This window comes from Ascoidea rubescens (assembly GCF_001661345.1).
Source record: "Ascoidea rubescens DSM 1968 unplaced genomic scaffold ASCRUscaffold_13, whole genome shotgun sequence".
Lineage (NCBI taxonomy): Eukaryota > Fungi > Ascomycota > Saccharomycetes > Ascoideales > Ascoideaceae > Ascoidea > Ascoidea rubescens.
The window spans coordinates 316,377-337,260 of record NW_017962925.1 but is presented as its reverse complement, the minus strand read 5'-3'; the positions used below and the strand labels follow the sequence as shown (position 1 = coordinate 337,260).

The 20,884-nt window shown below is 32.1% G+C and overlaps 5 protein-coding genes and 1 non-coding gene across 6 annotated transcripts; 1 reads left to right on the top strand and 5 right to left on the bottom strand.

The window, feature by feature from the left end:
- ASCRUDRAFT_77336 (emp24/gp25L/p24 family protein) lies at positions 1-1,110 on the bottom strand. The gene has a single exon (XM_020193816.1). It carries the CDS (start codon positions 858-860, stop codon positions 225-227), a length of 636 nt encoding a protein of 211 aa, XP_020045572.1. The 5' UTR covers positions 861-1,110; the 3' UTR covers positions 1-224.
- Positions 958-7,315, bottom strand: MUB1 (MYND-type zinc finger protein MUB1). The gene has a single exon (XM_020188802.1). It carries the CDS (start codon positions 6,957-6,959, stop codon positions 1,056-1,058), a length of 5,904 nt encoding a protein of 1,967 aa, XP_020045571.1. The 5' UTR covers positions 6,960-7,315; the 3' UTR covers positions 958-1,055.
- ASCRUDRAFT_114375 (uncharacterized protein) lies at positions 7,076-9,994 on the top strand. The gene has a single exon (XM_020188803.1). It carries the CDS (start codon positions 7,192-7,194, stop codon positions 9,742-9,744), a length of 2,553 nt encoding a protein of 850 aa, XP_020045570.1. The 5' UTR covers positions 7,076-7,191; the 3' UTR covers positions 9,745-9,994.
- On the bottom strand, positions 9,730-12,429 carry SSN2 (Ssn2p; the record flags this gene model as incomplete). Its single annotated transcript, XM_020194704.1, has 1 exon — positions 9,730-12,429. One exon carries the CDS (start codon positions 12,427-12,429, stop codon positions 9,730-9,732), a length of 2,700 nt encoding a protein of 899 aa, XP_020045569.1.
- Positions 12,430-16,330: 3,901 nt separating this feature from the next.
- ASCRUDRAFT_t143 lies at positions 16,331-16,428 on the bottom strand. The gene has a single exon. It is a non-coding gene; the product is annotated as a tRNA-Tyr (tRNA).
- A 97-nt stretch (positions 16,429-16,525) lies between these two features.
- Positions 16,526-20,654, bottom strand: LAF1 (Laf1p). Its single transcript, XM_020188801.1, has one exon. It carries the CDS (start codon positions 20,386-20,388, stop codon positions 16,816-16,818), a length of 3,573 nt encoding a protein of 1,190 aa, XP_020045568.1. The 5' UTR covers positions 20,389-20,654; the 3' UTR covers positions 16,526-16,815.
- Between the last annotated feature and the right edge of the window lie 230 nt (positions 20,655-20,884).

Here is a 20,884-nt window from a genome sequence, read left to right as displayed (position 1 = left end):
ACTAATTGACAAATCAATTTGGGAATTAAAATAATTAAGAAATTTAAAAAAATTTAAAAAATTTAAAAAATTTATTAGATAATTATATAATAATAAAAATAATGAACAACCAATGGATGAATAAAATAAAGAATTAAAAAATTAAGTAGATTCTATAATTATAGCATGCTGATAGGCAATTTTTTTTTTTCTCCTCTTATTTCAGAAAAAAAAATATTTGAAAATTAAACCAATTGCTTCCTTGAACCATTGAAAAATAAATGAACCACTGCTACCTGCAAACCTGCCATACCACACATTAACAACACTTCCAATATACTGAACCAGAATATTCTTGATTCAGTTGATCTAACTGTAGATTGGTTTCTGTTATTTCTTGTTTTGTAGTATTGTAAAGTACGAATCAAGTTATTCAATTTGGAATCAATGTTTTCAACTGAAGAAACCATGCCCTCAACACTAGCAGGCTGATTAGGAGATTCTGGCAAATGTGCTTTGAAATCATTTTCAAGCTTGATTTCAAAATCAACAACTTTCTCAGCAAAAGTCGACATTTCATTAGCAAAACAAAACTCGTACTCCCCTGGAAGATCAGCTTTGAATATCCAATCACCCTGTCTCTGTTTTTCCTTGCTGATGACCACTTTGCCATCAGGACCCATGATTGTGTAGTCGACATCAAAAGAACCACCAGACTGAACTGCAAAGTAGTAGCCAACATACACCTCTGGCTCTTCTGTCAAAACATAGTAGCACGACTTCTCCTGGGCGCCCAAGACAAACGTTAATGCTGAGGCATCAGAAAAGACAACAAAAAAGAGTGCAAGCACCAACACAGCTATTATTTTTATTTGGATCATGTTGGCTAGAATCTGAGGAGTGAGGTTGAACTAATAGAAATCGATATTTTATGCTGGCGATGGAGCTACGTTTACCTTTGCACGGGAAAAGTCCCACCCGGGCCGGAGCTGCGGCACCGGCGGAGATGTCGAACGTGTATTGCGATGTACGGTGCTGTATAGAACGAGAAGCCGGAGAAGCCGGAGAAGCAGCAGCTAGTGCCCTGTGCTGGGACTCTGCTGCACACCAGCAGCGTCCTCGGCTGGCAGGCCTGTGGAAACACTTCCTGCCACTGTGCTGGTGCGAACAAGAGGATGTTGGCTCGAGGTCGAATTTCGACGCGCAAGGAGATTTCCCAGATTCCTGCTGTTGTTGATCGCCTCAATAGTGTTGATATTGTTAATGACGTTGACATCTATCAAAGACGTGGGGTTGCTTCTCGATGCGGGTGCTGAGTTTATGATCAACGAGCTGAAGGGTTGGTGATTGCTTCTGTCCTGCGCTGATTCTGCTCTTTGGTTTGTTCTGGGAAACCCTCGTGAATTTGGTCCTTGCAATCCGCTTTCACTATTTGGCATGTTGTTGCGATCATTGGTGGTGTTTCTCTGTTGCTGTGGCTGCTGTCTGGTGCCAGAGATCAGAATTCCACCCGAAAATGGACCAGCAGTGTTGGGCGCAGCTGTCGAGTCTCTTGATGTATTTGGGGTAGTTGTTCCCGTTGAGTGAGAGGGGAGAGCAGACGAACTGCCAGCAGATGCCCCCGAACGACTAGAAGAACTGGATGTTGATGGAATACACCAGTGTCGATGGTGCTGCCACGCGTCTTGCTGACACTTTTTGGAACAGTATTTGGTTCTTCTGCATCTTTTGCATTTTGCAAAGTCTTTGGGCTGTGCTTCCCATTTACCACAATGAACATATGCACACTGTCTAACTCCACCTCGTCTTTCATCTTTACGACACGAATTTCTCATAATAACATCTGCCCAATAATGTAAATCGCTCAAGTACATGGATTTATTAGTGTACTTTTCAACGAGAGGGAAAATATTTAAAAAATCTAGCGGTAAAAGAGAATAATCCAAATCATGCTTAGAAAAAACAACCGACTTTTGATTAATCTCATTGCTCAATGGTGCATTTCTGTTGAAATTTTTCATGTCCAAATAAAGATTCAAATGATTTATTGAAGGAACTGATTCAGCATGATAGTTTTTAACAGCAGAGGTTATTAAGGGTGCTCTAGTATAATTAAATGGTAAATGAAGATATTTTCTTCTAAAACTTTCATCCTGTCCATTTCTAACCAAATAACTATAATCACCATCATCAAATTTATATTTGTTATAGTCCCATTTTCGCTCCATTAAAGCCTTTTTGGTTTTAAAGTAACTCAACTTCTTCCATTTCAAATTAACTTGTTGATTAGATTTGGTTATGTTGAAAAATTTTTCTTTGATTTTATCAAGTAATGAAGATTTTTGGATGCTATAAGCAAACAAAAAATCGCTCTTGGAATTCTTTTGCTGATCACTGGGATCGAAATTGTGAAGATTTTCTATAACATTTTCAATGTCATTATATTTTGATTTTAAATCATTTGATTCAAAATTTATTCGTTGATTGATTTCTTCTTTTGTTAGTTGTTTGGGCTGCAATTGGTATTTAATTAATTCATGGTCAATATTAGCATTATCCTCAGTTATCATAAAATCATCATCACTAAAGTTATCAATGGCATCATTAAGTTCAAAATTATCAGTTTCTGTTAAAATATTCTTTCCTTTGAACAATTTTATTTTCGATTCTTTAATTTTATTGATCTCTTCAAATTTTGAGACTAAATAAAAATACTCGATAATATCTGATTCATTTTTTTCTTGATTTTTTTCACAATAAGTTTTATAATTCCGAAGCTCTGCATCTACATCAGGATCAACTAATTGAATATAATCATCATCAAAACCTTCCGTATGATCATTATCTCCTTCATATGCTTCGTGATAGTCATCATCACATTCCACACAATCATTAAGTTTATAGTTGACAATACGATCAGCATTTTTTACCAATAAGCTACTTTCAGTGTAATCATGCCCACCCCAACTATTTTTGAAATATTTGTCTATTTTAATCTTTTCTTGATTCAGTAAACTATTTCGTGAAGATGTTCCAGCAACATTATAGATGGAGGGGTACATTGGAAATAATGCTTTTTGTTGCAATATCTGGTCTTGTAAATCCCCCAAATTGATATTATACATGTTTTTACCATTTGGATAATTTCTTAATGATAATTTAGGAAGAATGTAACTGAATTGTAAATAGTCCTTTAGGTCAGTATATTTTGAAATAAAAGCTAGCAATTGTAATGTCCAAACAAGATCATCATCCTTTGGAATAATTTTTCCTCGATAAAATTCTCTTGGGCAAGATAAATTGTTATTGTCAAAATTCAAAACAACTTCAGCAGTAGCAGTTCTAGTATCAGGCCTTTGAAAATGAAAATTAGAAGTTCTAGATCCAGGTAATTGAGCTCCTAGTTCAGCGGTAGCATTGAAGTTAGAAGAATTAAAATTGTCAAAATTATCAATATTAGAAAAAGTTTTATCATTAAAATCAACATCAATATCAAATGCATCAGTATTAGTATTATCAACATCATCATCATCATCGTCATCATCATCATCGTCTTCGTCTTCTTCATCATCATAATCTTCATCGTCTATATCCGAAATATCTGAAATATTATAATTTATATGACGATCAAAGAAAAAATTATCCAAATTGAAGGTTCTATCAGAAAATGACGAGCTCAGTTCTTCAGATTCTACAGCCTCACCTTCAGCAGAAGATGAAACTGAAAAATTAGTGCCAAACTTTATATTGATGGCATTTACTATATCTTCAAGAAATTGATCAATATAGTTGTTTAGCTCAGGATTTTGAAGCTGTGCTTCGAATTCTTCATTTGTATTATTGTTATTGTTATTGTTATTGTTATTGTTATTACTATTACTATTACTATTACTATTACTATTATTCAAACTACTAACATTATTATTGTTAGGAATGTTGGAGCCAGCGATATTACCACTAATATTGGCAACGTTGTTTCTGCTTTCATTGCTATAAGGATTGTGTTCATTGCTTAAATTTGTAAGAGTAGCATTGCTATCTGAATTATTGTGAATGCTACTTTGATCATTAACATAAGTATTTTGATCAGAAGAAAAATATGAAAATGCAATATTCCCACGGAAATCAAGCATCAATGGTTGTATAGGTGCATTTTCTTCCGAGCCTGAAGAATGACGAGGATTTTCTAGGGTCTCGTTATTTGATCTATTGGTTTGATCTAGATTTTGATTTTCCTGAATATTTGACTCATTGCCGTTTTGTTCACTTTGTTGAGAATGGCGATTAAAAATCTCTTGTAGAATGTTGTTGACAACGTGCAATTTATGAATTAATAAAGAACAGTAAACTTTATCTCTAGGTTTCTTCTCACAACATATATTGATTTCACCTAAATTGTTGAGCAAAAAAATTAAATCATTGTTAGATGACTTTACAGTTAAAATGTTTGAAGGATTTTCAGAAGTTGTGATTTGATCATTTGTAATTTCTGAATCATTAGAAGAAATTCTAGGTGAGGTTTCATTCTGAGGAATGTTTTCACGTCTTTCAAATGCTAAATTTTCCACGCTATTATTGATGCTATTAATGGTGCTACTAATTGAATTTTCGAGAGAAGCATTTCCGGTTAAGTTTGCAGAAGGCAAGTCATTTTCGTTATTGCTGATGGACAAATTTGTATCGATTTGGTGATTTAAAGCATTTACACTTAAATTTTGGTTTGATTCGGATGTTGAGCTGGAAATAGTTTCGGAAAGTGCGTCTGCAGGTAAAGGTAAGGTGCTGCCGGATGATGTCTGAGTAGCTGCATGAGATAAAGGTTGATGTTCTTCAGAGTTTTGTAGATTTGAGGAATCGGCTAATACCTGGTTTCGTAATCGATCGAGTTGTCTTAGGGAGTTATTTATATTTTCAGAAGTAGAGTTGTGGTTTTGGATATGGTTGGGATTTGAATTTAGTTCGGGCTGAGAGGTGTTTGGGTAAGAGTTCAAAGTGGAATGAATATTGTTGACAATGTTGTTCATGTTTTGGATATTTTCAGCTATTGCATTTAGAGACTCAATTTGATCTAATGAGCGGTTATTGGGATTGGCAGGATTTGAGTTATTTGAGTTATTTGGGGTAGTTGCGTTAGTTGTGTTATTTGTGTTTAAGCTATTGAGAATGTTATTGTTATTGTTGTTGATAGTTGATACCGAGTTAATTAAAGATCTTGTTCTATCAATTGAGTTTAACATTCTTGTAAAATCATATATTAAATTTGTGGCTTGTGTAATTGACAAAATTTGATTGGGGTTTTGATTTTGATTTTGATTTTGATTTTGATTTTGATTTTGATTTTGATTTTGATTTTGATTTTGATTTTGATTTTGATTTTGATTTTGATTTTGANTTTGATTTTGATTTTGATTTTGATTTTGATTTTGATTTTGATTTTGATTTTGATTTTGATTTTGATTTTGATTTTGATTTTGATTTTGATTTTGAATTGGATTATGTCGAGATTGCTGATTTCTAACATTTTGTAGAGATTGGTGTTGATTGATTGCATTTTGGATTTGAATACGAGAATTGGTTGGATTTAGTAAATTTCTAAGATATTGAATTTGATCTGGACTTAATGTAGATTGATTTGGATGATTTAGATTATAATCGGGAAACTGATTGTGAGACAAATTTGATTGGATATTCTGATTTGCATTGTTGATAGCGTTGCTTGTAGTTATTGCAGAAGCATTTCGAACGCCTTCGAGTAGCTCTTCTCTTCTTCTGTTGAGGTCAATATTTCTTGAGGGGTTTAGAAAAGTTCTTACATTATTATTGTTATTGTTATTGTTATTGTTATTATTATTGATTGGAATATTATTGGGACGATTGGGAAGAGCGTTGGTGAATTGAAAGGGGTGGTTGGGCTGATCATTGTTATTTATTGGGAAATAAGATTTTGGAATTTGAGAGCTTTTTTTAATGCTGTAGCAGTAAAAAAGATGGTTATCTAAGATTGTTGTTAGTATTGGTATTATTCCTGAGTTGACGATTTTTTTCCTGATTTTTTCGTTTCCTCTTGTACCACATAATACTAGTACTTGTATTGAAAGAGTCCATTTCCAGCCGATTAAGACTTTTCTTTCGACAATTTTTTTTTTCAATAGTTGGATAAGGTTGTATTGATATTTTATTAAGAATTTATAGAAAGAGGAAAGGTTGATTGATATATCTTTGATGGAAATGTTTATACTCATGTTTCTAGTACAGGTCCTTGGTTTCAAGATTTTTTTTGAGAGTTTAATATTCGATGGGTTAAAGATGGTTTCATCAGAGACAACATCTGGATTGAAAGTGTTGTCAGGGTTTAAAACATAATCAGTATCAGTATCAGTGTCGGCTGTGTCCTTATCTATATCAATATCTATATCTATATCGGTATGGTCAGATTGAATTTTCTGATTTTTTTCAGAAGGGTAGTTATCGTTATCGTTATCTATATCAATGTCGATGTCGATGTCGATGTCGTTGTCGTTGTCGTTATGGTTATGGTTAGAGTCTCTTTGAGGATTGATTTTGATTGGGTCTATGTTTATATTAGCATTAATAAAGCCGGATAGAAAGTTGTTAAAATCGTTTTTAAATTTATTAAAGTCGCTGTCAAATTGGGACAAATTGAAATAGTTTGAGTTTGAGTAAACTAGGTTATTATGGTTGAGATGGAATAGATCAAAGTAGTTTGAGTTATCATTAAAATTGTCAAATTGGTTGATATAGCAGTTTGAGAGGATGTCGATCAATCTTTCAATTCCACCATCGTTAGCTAGGGTTTCTCTAGCCTTGGGAGAGGCACTGACCAAATAAGTTAGATTATTCAAACTGTGAACCAAAGATTTATCGTTGGTGGCATCCAAAGCTCTTCTGTCGTAGGCGTTGGGCGTAACTGACAAAGCTGCTCTGTTGTTCTGGACAAGAAAAACGTTAGGGTTTCTCATTTATGTGGATGGGAAGACAAGAAATTGGAAATGGATGGTGTATGATTGGATTAGTTATTATCCCCTGAGGTATGTTGTGAATCACAAATTAAAATAGCGGTTAAAACAGGACACTTGGGATGGGATAGAAGAATGGAGAGAGACGTGGAAGCAGATCAAAGCCAGGCAAACAGTGCGAGAAGCAGGAGAAGGAGGAACAACGAGGAACAACGCAGCAGCAGACCCTGGGAAGATGAAGCAGCAAAAAAACAGCTCGACTCTGAGGAAGCTCCAGCACTCTTTGGTCGTGACGATGGAGCCTCCTCAGCAACCGTCTCTTTCGCCGGGCCGTGCCACATCGGGAAACTCACAAAGTGGCAAACCACCGCTGCGGCGCGGCACCACTGTGCTGGATGATGCGGGCAAACGTGTAACTGCGTTGTTGAGTTCGAGTCCTGCTGGGGGTGCTTTTTTGGCGATGGTTTTATTGCGATGGTATTTTTGGGGCATGAGCTTCTTTGGAGGTGGAAAACACTCACCACCAGCCATGGCAGAGAGGGCATACAAGGCCCACAGGACCCACATGAACAGGTTGGTCGACGTCCAGCAGTATGACTTGTTGCTCACCTACTTGGAGTCCTCCTTCTTCAACAGCTTGCCTGAGCTCGATGCAATACCCTCGCTCCAGATCTTCCAGACCTTGCTCACTTTATCCACATTTTTCCTTTTCAGCAACTATGCTGTTCTCAAGCGAAACTTGCCCAGTTACTACAGTGATGAGAGCTATTTTACCAACAAGCCAATTCACAGCAGAGCCATCAATGTCTTGTACAACTTCTACAACTTCGGCGTCACCAAAAACCCTAAAAAGAAACAGTTAAAGAAGCAATACGAAAAGAATATCCGAATTCTCGAAAAGTTACTGATCAATGAGGAGAATAAAGATGATGAGGACGGTGAAAACAATGGAAACAATGGAAACAATAGAAACAATGGAAACAATGGAAATAAATGTAAAACAGACACTGAAATTAATAATGATGACCATTTTTACATGGGCGAATTAAACAAAATATACATTCCAAAAGAGCACAAAAGAGAAATCAAGTCTCAATTGCTAGGTCTAATGTCTTTCATTAAACCAAATAAAGACACCCATTTTAAAAAAAGAAGACGAAATGTTAATTACACAGATTTCTTTGACGACTATTCAGCTACTACTACTACTACTACTATAAATACCAATACCAATGCCAATAAGAACAAAAAAAATGATAACATGGATATTTATATTAACTATGATGCTGATTTAAATACCAATTCTGCTCACGATTTCGATATCCTTAACTACAAAACAAACGATGACATTGACAATGAGTTTTTAGAACATATGAACTTTTTAGAAGAAGCAAAAAAATTCGATATGAAACTTCAATCAACTCCAATTAAATCCTCCTTCAATTTAGATGAATCACCCTTAAAGAAAAACGAAAAACAAAAAATGAACAATACTCTCATCAACTCTGTTGAGGATGATGTCCTTAATTTTGCCAAAATATCCAACAAAAATCAATCAAGAAAAAAGAAAAATCTTCATAGACACCACCAACCCAATCTGCAATTAATGGGTCGTACTCACTTGCATCTAATACTACAGGACGACACTTGGAAATTATTTGATTGGCTATTTTTTACTTCAAACTCTCCTCAAACTATTCATCATATAAATTATACCAATTATAAACAAATCTGTTTATTTATCTTAAACCTAATCGACTTGGATTTAAACATCAACTACATATTACCCTTTAAAAAAACTTACAACAACAAATTTAATGACAAACTTTTTCAATCGTCTCTAAAAGAATCATTAATATACCACTTATTAAATCAATTGGAATCGTCTTTCTGGTTTGAAGCTTCCGTTTTACGAGTATTTATAAATTACAATACTAAACTTAATAAAAAACTTCAAAATCTTATTAATATCAATCCAATTTACCCAAATGATTTAAATTATTCAAATAATGTTGTCATTTTTTATGAAAAACCAATCTCAGATCAAGATAATAAAATCAATAATAAACCCAAAAACTATTCAACCGATTCAATCATAATCAGAAAAAAATTCTTATATATTCTCTATAAATTCTCACTTTACCTTAATAATACCAATTATTCACAAAAAAAATTACTAAATGAAATTGCAAATCATTTTTATAATTTGACTTTGTCTGAATTGTCTGAATTTTTAAGACTTCCACAAGATCTATTTGATGATGAACGTTCAAAGACTGATAATGATTTTCATCTTGATAGCATCAACCATGAATTACACTTTTTAATCGATGCTGCTGAATTAACTCTATTTAAACTAACAAACAAATTCACCTGGAATAGAAGAAAGTTTGACTCATTAGTTGATCTATACTTCAAATTGGATGATATTCAATCAATAGACTTTATCACTCAAGAATTATTTTTCATGAAAATCATCAATAATAATAGCTATGATGATACAGATTTTGATCCTTTTTACAAACAATCCATTGAAAAGATTAACTATTTGATATGGTGGATTTTTGATCTATGGTTCAGTATGCAATTCAACTATAAACTTAAAAAAGAATCTGATTTCGATAACTTTACAAAACTTTTAAGTGATAAAAAAGAAATCTTAATCAGATCCGCTCAAGATGGGGAATCAGAGAGAATTAATAACGCTAAGGACGAAACCGGTTCGGATTTAACAAACCCAAGATATATTAGTGAAGGCATTCAGGATATTTTTTCATTTTTCTTTTAGTGTTGGTTGCTTTACTCTAATATGAATTAATGTATTGATCACTTTTTCAACTGCAATAATATGCCATGGTACAATACTTTTACCACCATCATTGTAAACTCCAGCAATGCTGGAGTATAAACTTAGATTTCTTAACTGAATCAATAATGTTTTTAATAAATTTGTGGAAATCAAATTAGATGGGCAACTTAATAAATTAACTTCAAATATCATCAATTTTTTATCAGAATCTTTTAAGGGTTTTGCTAGAAATCCAGTTTTCAATGGTAGTCGACTCACTTCATTAAATAATGGAATAGAATTTTTCAAAATTATACCGTAAACCTCTTCCCTTATATTAACAATGTTATATTGATTTTTTTGATTGAATTTAATTTTATCAATATCTACCAGTTCACTCTCATGCTCTTCTCTTTGACAATTTGTATTAAGTCCGTGACGCATCAAATTGTTGCATTCTTTAAATATATTATCAAAAGGAAACGAACTTTCAGGTAAATCAAGTACAAACTTAGAATTCGATTTAACAGACAACACAATAAGAGGAATTTTGTTATTTGATATCGACAATCTTTTCCACTGGTATAATTCGTCATCAGGGATCATACTATTAGTTCTTGTTAAAATTAAATACGTTTTTCCATTAAAACTAGACATCATCTTTATACTGGTAGCCCACATTTCATTGCTGACTTCTTCAAATGAGTTTTTTCTACCAACGGAATTTTCAAATTGTTGATTGTTGAAAGACTCCCTATTGATAATGAACGAGGGACAATACCAAGACTTCAAGTTTTTCATATTTCCCCATTGATCTGTCCAACAGGCAACACACCAGTTTTTATCAATAGATCTTTGATATGCAAGATGCAAATATAAACCTTCAGATAATATTAGATCAGCAGAAGGAGATGAGCTGAATTGAAACTCAATTTTTTCTGGCAACGTTTTTGCCATGCAAACATAATCTTTGGAAGTATTAGGACAACTATTGTATAGATTTAAAGAAAACTTGTTGAATGTTTCATGGGAAGGAGGTAGCTTGGAAGAATTGAAAAATTCAACTGGTATGACTTTCAAAAATGATTCAATGATTGAATTGTTTGAATTAATTTCTTGATTTTGACTTCTTTTGATTGAATTTAAGTTTTCAAAATCCTTGTTTGGTATTTTTAATAATTGTTGAAATTCATAAAATAGTTTTGATATTTGAAGAATCGACACCATATCATTAAACTTTGTTGCAAAAAGAACTAATATAGGTCTATTATCCAAAATCGAATGATTTACACCCTCTGATTGCTCAACTAAAAGATTTTCAAATTTCTTGAGCTTTTGCCTTTCGTTTAGATCCAATGCTTTTGCTAATACACTCATTTTTTTTTGAATAGTTTGATAATAAATATCAAAATTATCATTAAAACAACCCACATTAAAAATCCCATCATCAAGAAAGCCTAAGTCATTAACGCTTTGTTCTTCTTTGGAAATTCCAGCAGAACTTCTCCTTTCTTCTATATTGTCAGCATTGAAGACCTCGTTTTTTCCGGCCATATTTTTTCTAGTAACTTGATATTTAAGATTTAAAATCAATTTACTACAATTTACCTTTTCAATATTTCCTAGCCCACAGTTTTTATAGTTTTCGATAATGTCACTTAAAAATTTTCTAGCTGTCTCAAAAAAACTTTCATTGGATCCATCTACTAAAAATAAAATTTTGAAATTTTTGGGACCGTGCAAAGGTTTTAATCCAAGAACCTTCCAAAAATTTATTGCATTAAAATTTAATTTGATTTCCTGATTTAGTTTTCGTGTCTTGATCTGAGCTTGTTTGATTTTAAAAATATGATCTTCAAATAGCTTTTCATTTTTTGAAATTAGTTGAGAACTAAAACTGTAATCGTTGATAATGCCAGAACCTTTCAACCTTCGAAACTTAATACCATCAATGTTTGATAAATCCACATCTACTAATTCCAATAAATTTATCACTTTAACAAAAGGAAACAATTTTCTTAGGCTTTCTTCAAATTTAGAACTAAAACTATGTTGACAGTATGTTTTTTCTCCTTTTTCACTTTGATCAATATTAAAAATTTTCTTTTCAATGTCTTTATGATCGTTTTCACTTTCCATTTCTTCATCACTTTCTAAACCATAACTTTCAACTTCACTTTCATGATCATGGTCAGAGTTCATATTTAAATTATTTATATAATGCTCGTTTGAATGACTTCCATTCATTATTTCATTAACCGGATCCTTTCGATTTTTAACATAGAACTCTTCTTTAATCAGAAAGTTTTCAGAATTTTCTTGAATTGTGCCACTTTGAACCTCATTATATTTATGTTCTGTTTCAGTTTTAGAATCAAAATAATCAAATATGTTTATCAAACTTTTAAATTTTTCATTAAATTCTTCGTTATTTTTTTCATTAAATTCATCATTAGGGCTACTAAAAAAATTCTCAAGTTTGTTATTAATGCAATTAAATTTATCATTAATTGACTTACTTAATTCATCATAAGAGTTCAACGAATGTTTATCACTAGAATCAATTACTTTTTGAATCTTGTTTTTAGTTTTTAAATTTTTATCGATAAGCTCAGAAGATTTATTTTCATTTAGTTTTTGCTTGATAACTTTATTCTTATTAACAATATTATTATCATCAAGCATTGCCAACAAAGAGTTTGTATTTTTGTCGTATTCTTTTAAGCTTTTGATGTTATTACTAAAAACGTAATTATTGTAGGTAGCATTTATACAATACTCAGGAATGTTAAAATTAATGTTTCCTTTCAAAATATTATTAGAAGGAATATGTTTAAAAGGGTAAGAGGGAAATCTGTAGTTACTATGTATATATTCGTTATTTATTAATAATGAATCATCAAACGCAATTAATCTTGTAAATATTTGAAGTATGTGCCTTACATCATTTGATGTTAGTGATGGATTGTTTAAAAAAAATATATCAGGGATTAGATGTATTGGTGCGTATTTTGTTAGAAAAATGTTTATACTAGAGGAATCATGAAATTTATTGATAACGCTTTTTGAATTTGAGCTTTCAGTATGAATTTTTAAACCTTCAGAAGCAGATTCACTAGATATGCTTGTTTGTTGAAAATTATCGGAAATGGAATTTGTAATTAAATTTTCTTCTGGAGAATCATTTATGACTGTTGAAAGAAAGATGTCATTTTTCACTGGTCCATCGTCAATGGAAATAAGACTATCCTCAGATGATGATGAAGAAATTGAGGAATCTGAATCAGATACTAAGTCTTCGTCATTTGCTTTAGCCTCAATTTTTGGGGAATCATTAAAAAATCTTTTGTTGTCTGAGTTCAAGCTGGAAAACATTTTTAATCCAAATGGTTCATTTCCCAAACCTTGTAATGATGGAGGAGTTGATTTGTTAAAATAAAATTTTCCGCCTTTATCATATTTATTATCAATTTTTTCAGTAAATAATCGGTTGAATTTTAATGGAGAATAATTGCTTTTTAATTTTTTATTGGGAGGAACGAAAGAAGGACTATCGTTTTTTAAATTAAATTTGCTATATGAATCAGGATTTTTCGAAGGTGTGGTTTTAAGTAAAGAACGAGTAACTGTAGGAGCAATATTTTTTAAAGAATTGGAAAAAGAAGCAATTGATGGAGAAAAAAAAGGAGCTGGGGCACCAGGATCAGAATAGTCTGGAATAGCCAGGTCAATGAAATCAGGAGACTGAATGGTAATTTCATCTTTTGGAATATCAACCATCTGGTAATTATCAATATTGATAACATTATTTTTATTTTCCAAATTATTATCATCATTGTTAATAATTTCATTTTCAGCAAGATAAAGAGCATCGTTGTTATCTGTCTGATGTAAGTAACCCCCACTATTTTGATTATCATTATCGATATTATTGTCATTTTTAATATTGTTGCTGTTATTATTTGAAGTAACTTGATGAGGGTAATTATGATTATTGCTAGAATAAAACTCATTTTCATTATTATTTTCATTTTCATTTTCATTATTTTGATTTTTATCACCAACAGACATATCTTCAATGTTGTCATCAAAACTATCTATTTGCAAACCATTTTGCATATTATCCAAATTATTAAGATTTTCATTAATCATTGGGATATCTATGTTGTGTTTTCCAAACTGCAGTATTTCTTTTGGATCTATATCCTCTTTAGATCCATGATTGAAGTTGATTTTATTGTCACTATTATTGTGATTATCAGCATAGGCAGATTCAATATTGAAATTATTATCATTGTTTGAATTATTGGAAATGCTGATACCGGCATTGTCATCAAAAAAATTGAAATCATTATCTGTGATTTCCTGAACTTCTCCAAATAAATCTCTATTAGATTCAATATTAGTATTTTCACCTGACTGATTATTTTGATATTGAGCGATGTTGGTGGGTGTCGGTATTTGATTATTAGGTGTTACAGAATGAACATTGGAAATGGGTGTTGTTGAAAATAAATTCGGTATTGGTGTATTTGAGTTTGAAAGTGAAATTTGATAGCCTGTTGAATTCATCGGACTAGTTGATTGTACAATACTATAATTTCTATTAAAAGTATTATTGTTGTTATTGTTATTGTTATTGTTGCTGTTATTGTTGTTATTGTTACTATTGAGAGTATAACCGCTAAAGTTATTATAAGTAGGATTAATTATATTATTGGTATTATTATAGGATAAACTTGCAAATTGATTATTTAATGAATAATTATTGATTCTATATTCATTTAGTAAATAATCTAATTTGAAAAAATCTTGCATTATTTGTAGGGAGTCATTCTGGAATGAATTATTTTGAAATAAATCTAAATTGTTTTGGAATAAATCCATTTGAAATAGGTCATTTAAATCATTATCTAAATAATTGATTGAATTAAATCCTTCTTGTGATATATTATCAATTGTATCAAAATTTGAATCTTTAACTGACTTGAAAATGTTTCCAATTTGAATAAAGCATAATTGAATAGGCCAAATAATAAATTTATGGTGGATGATTGAATTTAAATAATTTGAAATATTTGAGGAAAAACCTGTCAAATGAAATAAATTTGGTAGTAATTTAATCCATTTAATTTTTTTTAAATTATTAAGTTGGTTCATTTGGTGAGAGCAAAATTCAGTATTTGAATTTTTTTCGATAATGTCATGGTAGCTTTTATTGTTTGAATCATACATTATGAAATCCCTTTTCGATAAAGCCATTAGAAAGTTTAAAGTCATAATAAAATTTGAATTTGAATAAATGGTCAAGTTTGAATGATTTTCCAAAGAGTTTAATAGATTATCGCTTTCAAAACTTGCTCTAATTCCAGCGGGCACTAAATATACAGTGGAATTTGAATTATTAAATTGAGCAAGATAGTTTGTATTTTCATCATTGGGTATTTTTTTATTATTTTCAAAGGTCTTTTCGTTATTGGGGTCATTATTAGAATCATCGGTGTTATTATTGCTAAAAATTTCGTTTATACTATCTTCATCAAATGAGTCAAAGAATAAGGGCAAATGAATCAAGTTTATAGATTTTGTTGAGACTGACAATAATAAGTCGCTATTTGAGATCAATGAAACATCAATGAATAATAATTCATTTTGATTTAAAGATGAAGTTAAAAAAGTTTGATCTGAGATAAAATTGTGAGTTAATTTGATATTATTATTTAGTATTGAGCAAGATCCAAAGGGCAAGATTAGATTGTTTAACGTTAAATGATTTAAAATTAATTTTTTAATTGATCTTAATAAGTTTGTCTGAAATAGCTTTAATAAAAGACTATTTTTATAGGGATCGAGTTTATGTTGTAGAGAATGAGTAATGCCATTGTTATTGTTATTGTTATTATTATTATTATTATTATTATTATTATTATTATTATTATTATTATTATTATTATTATTATTATTGCTGTTACTGTTTCGATTTTGACTGTCATTTTTATCGAAGAAATCACAGGTGTTGACTATCCCAGAAGCAACAACTTCCAAGTCATATCCCTTCATTGGCAAAGGAGGATCCTCCTTGCTGTTCAAATTAAAAATCCATAGCTTTTTATCAAAGATGGTTGCTAAGATATTGGGATGCTTGTCTCTAAAATAGGACTCGACTTCAATCAACGAAACCGGTCTTGTGAAAATCCTTGGGGCATTGTCCTGGCCAGTGTTTGCTATTGAAACATCATTTTTGGAAGCAAGAATTACGTATTTAAAAGAAACCAACTGATGAATCTTATAAAAGTTTGTTTGAGATTTTCCAAGATCTAACGACATCTGTTATATGTTCATGATATACAACTTTTCTAACAGCTAGAGAGTAAGAAACGTAATCAATCAATAGAAGTCATAATCCGGCAGCCAGGTGGTCTATCGGTGGTTCAACTGAAGATAAATTACCAACTTCCATCAACAAGATTGTTTGATTTCTTCACAACTCTCAACATGGCAAACCCAAATAGACACTTCCGCCAATCACCGGCCGCCCTGCAACACCCATACTGTTGGTTTCAAGCAAAGCAAAAAAGCAAAAAGATCTCCCGGGGGTGAGTCGAACACCCGATCTCAAGATTACTTTGGGCTCCAAAGTGAAACATTACAGTCTCGCGCCTTAACCAGCTTGGCCACCGGGAGATTCTTTGTTTTCTGAAATTTACACACATAAATATATTCTTTATACTGGCTGTTGAGCCACATTAATGAAATTTTTGAATTCCATCTTTTGCTGAAGGAATTGAGTTTGGTTTGAGCAGAGAAAGATCGATAACTAAAACTAAAAAGAAACTAAACTAAAAACTAAAAACTAAAAACTAGATTACAAAAGCCAATAAAAGAAACACATTTTTTTTATCATTAATCCCAAAACACACTGTCATTTACAGATCAGTTACAGCACATTCTGCAAACCTCGCCAATTTTCAGTGTGCGTAAAAGTAATCACAAAATCATAACAATAAAAACTATAATCAAAACAGAAAATTTCTTTAAGAACAAAACAAAAACCGTTAACAAATAATAAACTCAAGACTGATTTCCACAGTCAGCACAAATTGATGTGTCTCTATTGTCAATATTTTTGCGATAAAACTTGACTCCACTACATATTTCGCAAATTTTTTTATCATTTTCACTTCCCTTTCTGTTTCGGCCTCTCGAAAATAGACTTCCGGTTGATCGGTTATGTAGTGAATAAAAAGAACCAGACTTATTTAGCTTTGGAGGTTGAAGTCCATTTAAGGACTCTTCAGAAATAACATTGCTCAATGCATTGTCGGCATTGTATTCAACAGGAACCAGGAGGACGTCTTTATTAACAAAGGGTTTTAAGCTCATTTGATTGTCAACATTAATTTCAGGATAATGCCTATTGGGCGGCTTAGATTGTCCAGATCCTAAAGAATTTGGCAACTCAGAGATCAACGATTTCAGGGCTATCCTTTTTTCGATTGAAGGAGAACTGGATCTTCCTTTAATGTTAATAAAAGGTTTTGATTTTGATGGCTTCACTAAACTTGTAACAGTCAATTTTCTTTTTTTATCTTGAAAAGGCTCCTCATTTTTTTTGGTTTTTAATAAATGTTCCAATATAAGTTTTCTTATATGATACCCTGAATCTTGTCTAAATATTCGGATAATTCCATTTTTATCCGCGCTAACAATAACTGGATCATCAACTGGATCATAGTTTTCAAAACTCATTATTTTTTTATTTTTCTTCTTCTTGGAGCAACCGTAATCATTATTATTGCTATTAATACTTGTAGTATTAGCCCGTGAGTCATTCGTAAAGGTTTTTACAGGCGATCCAAAAGAGCTGCTATTATCATAATTTTCTGAATTTTGAGTGGTTGCATTTTTTTGGAGATCTTCATAAGTAGAGTATAAATCATAAATTGGATCATTAGATAAAGACAAAAATTTCTTGGTGACCCTTGGGGCAAATGTTGCACAACTGACTTGATATCGATGTGCATGAAATTCGAAATAATTTCCATTTTTAAGGTTCTTAGGTATTTCGTCTTTATAATCAATGTTTTTCTTTTTCAGCATTGAATTATAGAGTAAGCTTTTTTTTGATTTTTTTTCATATTTTTTTAAAACTTCTTGATCGTTTATTCTCCACATGTAGATGCAATTATTTTCCGAGCCACAAATAAGGTACTCGTTATCATCAGAAACAGTTGCAACCACTTGAGAAGATTCATTTTGTAAGCCTTTGAATTTAGTCACCAAGCCTCTAGTTAAATGTGAGTATATTCTGATTCTTGAATCGTTAGTTGTTATTACAATTCTTGTATCAGTTGTTTCATTCAAGGTGGATGATAAATAGGAAGGAGATGCATTTAATGATTTATTTTCATTGATAGGATTTAAGTTTACATTTAAATTTAAATTTAAATTTAAATTCTGATTCAAGTTTGAACTTGAATCAATTGGGACATCAAAGGTTTGAATACCGGATATTTTAGAGCCACGGGAATTTTTTCCATAATTATTTCGAACCTCAAATTGATATTTTAAATTTAAATCGATAGTTTCAAAACAAAAGCAAATTCCATTAAAGGTTCCAGCAAAAGTCAATTTACCATTAGGAGAAAAACAAATAGCGGTGATTAAGCTCGTTAAAGTTTGTTGATAACTTACTTCATTGTCTAATATTGACCAAAAACGTAGACCGTTATCTAAAGAGCCACTTAAGAAAAACCTGTCATCAGTGGGAAAAAAACAAACTGAAGTTACGCATTCAGGATGATTAAATACGCCTAAACAAGTATGCCTATCAATATGCCATAAACGAACAGTTCCATCTTTCGAGGCTGATAATAGAAAGTTGTTTTTGCTCCAGGCTAATGAAAGTATGTCCAGAGAATGCCCCTTAAAGATTCTTATTGGATCATCATGGAAAACTGGAGCATATACAGGCTTTGAAGAGTTTTTCTTCGAAGATTGGTTGTTTGGATCATGATCGCTTTGATCTGATACTGAAGGAGGAGTGGCTAAGTTGATGTTGTTATTGATATTGGCATTATTAATGGTATTGATGTTGTTGTTGATGTTATCATTGTTGGTGATATTGTTTATACCGTTAGGGTTGTTTAAGTTATTTAAGTTATTTGGGATATTATTGATGTCATTATTGATTGTTGATTTATTAACGTTGTGCTGGTATTCAAGACGATCAAGAGGCGAGGATATGACTTTCCAGACTCTTATTACACAATCTTGACCAGCAGCAGCTAAGTATTTGCCATCAACACTGAATTTCAAGGCCCATATTGCGCCTCTTTTATTTGAATTTGCCTGGCTGTTTATTGTGTTTGATATAGTGGAGCGAATCGATTTATTTGATTTAACGTCGCTTGTGTCATTTGATTTGAATTTGTTGATCAAGGTCAATTCAGTATGAGGAGTTATAGTGTTATTGATGATGTTTGAGTTATTGAGATCTGAGGTGTTTTGGTCTTGGGTTAAATTTAGTTCTTGGGCTAAAAATAAGCGATTACAAAAATTTGACTTTTCTTTTGATTTTGATAGTAATCTCAAGTATTTTGGTTGAACAAATAACTGAACAAGATCAATTTTGTTGTCATAGAAATATTCATCGGGAAAAAAATCATATGAGAGAGGCAAAGTGCTGTTATAAGTAGGATAATTACCAGTATGATAATTGGTAGTGTGATAGTTTTCAGTGTCAAAACCTGCATGTATATTTGGATTAATATTAAAGTTGTTGTTGTTGTTGTTGTTGTTGTTATTATTGTTATTGTGATAATTGTTATAGTTGTTATTGGTATTGATGTCGATGTTTTTTAGATTTGAAGAATTTGATTGATCGAATTTGTTTAAATCTAATATATTTGAGATATGTTTTTCCAAGGGATTATGATTTGAATTTGATTTTGAAGTTGTTACTGGATGATCAGCGATTTCGTTGTTGCTCAAATAATCAGATAACGAATCGTCAAGAGACTGATCGCGATTTTTATCATTAGCAAATTCATCATCAATATCATTTTTGTTATTGATGTTTTTGATCAATTTTTTCGTCAAGTTTTTGGCTGCAATGCTCCTATGACTATTTGTCTTTATAGTAGTTTTTCTGTTTGTAGTATTGTTGTTGTCGACGATGGAAAAATTATCATCTTCAGAGTCCGAGGATGCTGGATTTCTGGTATTGTTATTTGGGGTAAAGATATTTTTGCCGAAAATAGACAGAGAGTCAGCTCTTAGTTTTGATCTGGATCTTGACCTTGATCTGGATCTGGATCTTGAGATCTTAATATCACTTAGAGATCTGTCGATAGAATTGCGATTATCAGTATTTGGGTCAAGATTTTGGCTGAGAATTAGGTTGTTATTAGAGTTATTATTAGAATTAGTGGGGAGATTAGTATTGCTGCTATTGCTGCTACTATTGGTAGTGTTATTGTTGGTTGAATCGTTGTTTGAAAAAATGCTGAAAATGGTCTTTCTGGGATTAGTGCCTAGGAAGAAGAAGCTGGAGCCAGTGTTGTTTGGATTAGAAGATTTGAGGTTGTCGTTGGAAGAGTTTGGGGGAGATATGATGTTGATTGCTGGGGTGTTCATAGTCATCTAGAGAAAAGAAATTGTAAACAGAGATAGAGAATAACAGAAGATTAGACAATTGGGAGAAACATTTAGTGAGGAAGGAATATTGAGAAGTGGAAAGAGGAATAGGGTACAAGAAGAGAATGTCTGGATATGGCCAAAAAGCAGAAGAAGAACAAGAAACAGAAGAAAATATAAATAAGATACAGATTGAGCCAAGCGAGAGTAAGCAATTGGATAGCAATGGAACCTATACAGCTCCAGAGCTGCTAGTAATCTTCCACAAGGCCCGCGAAAAGCCTGCGGTGCGATCGCCGTTCCTCACAAAACTGCGCCGGCACGACGCGGCTCGGCTCCAGCGCCGGAACAACTTGGCGCGCTCAGTGTGGCAGTACCATTATAGTGGCGTTTTATTGTTGCTTGCGTGGTGTGACGTGCATGTGCAGTAGGTCCATGAAGATGGTGAGTGCGTGATGAGTGCGTGTGCTTGACGACTGTGTGCGTGACAACTGCGTGTGCA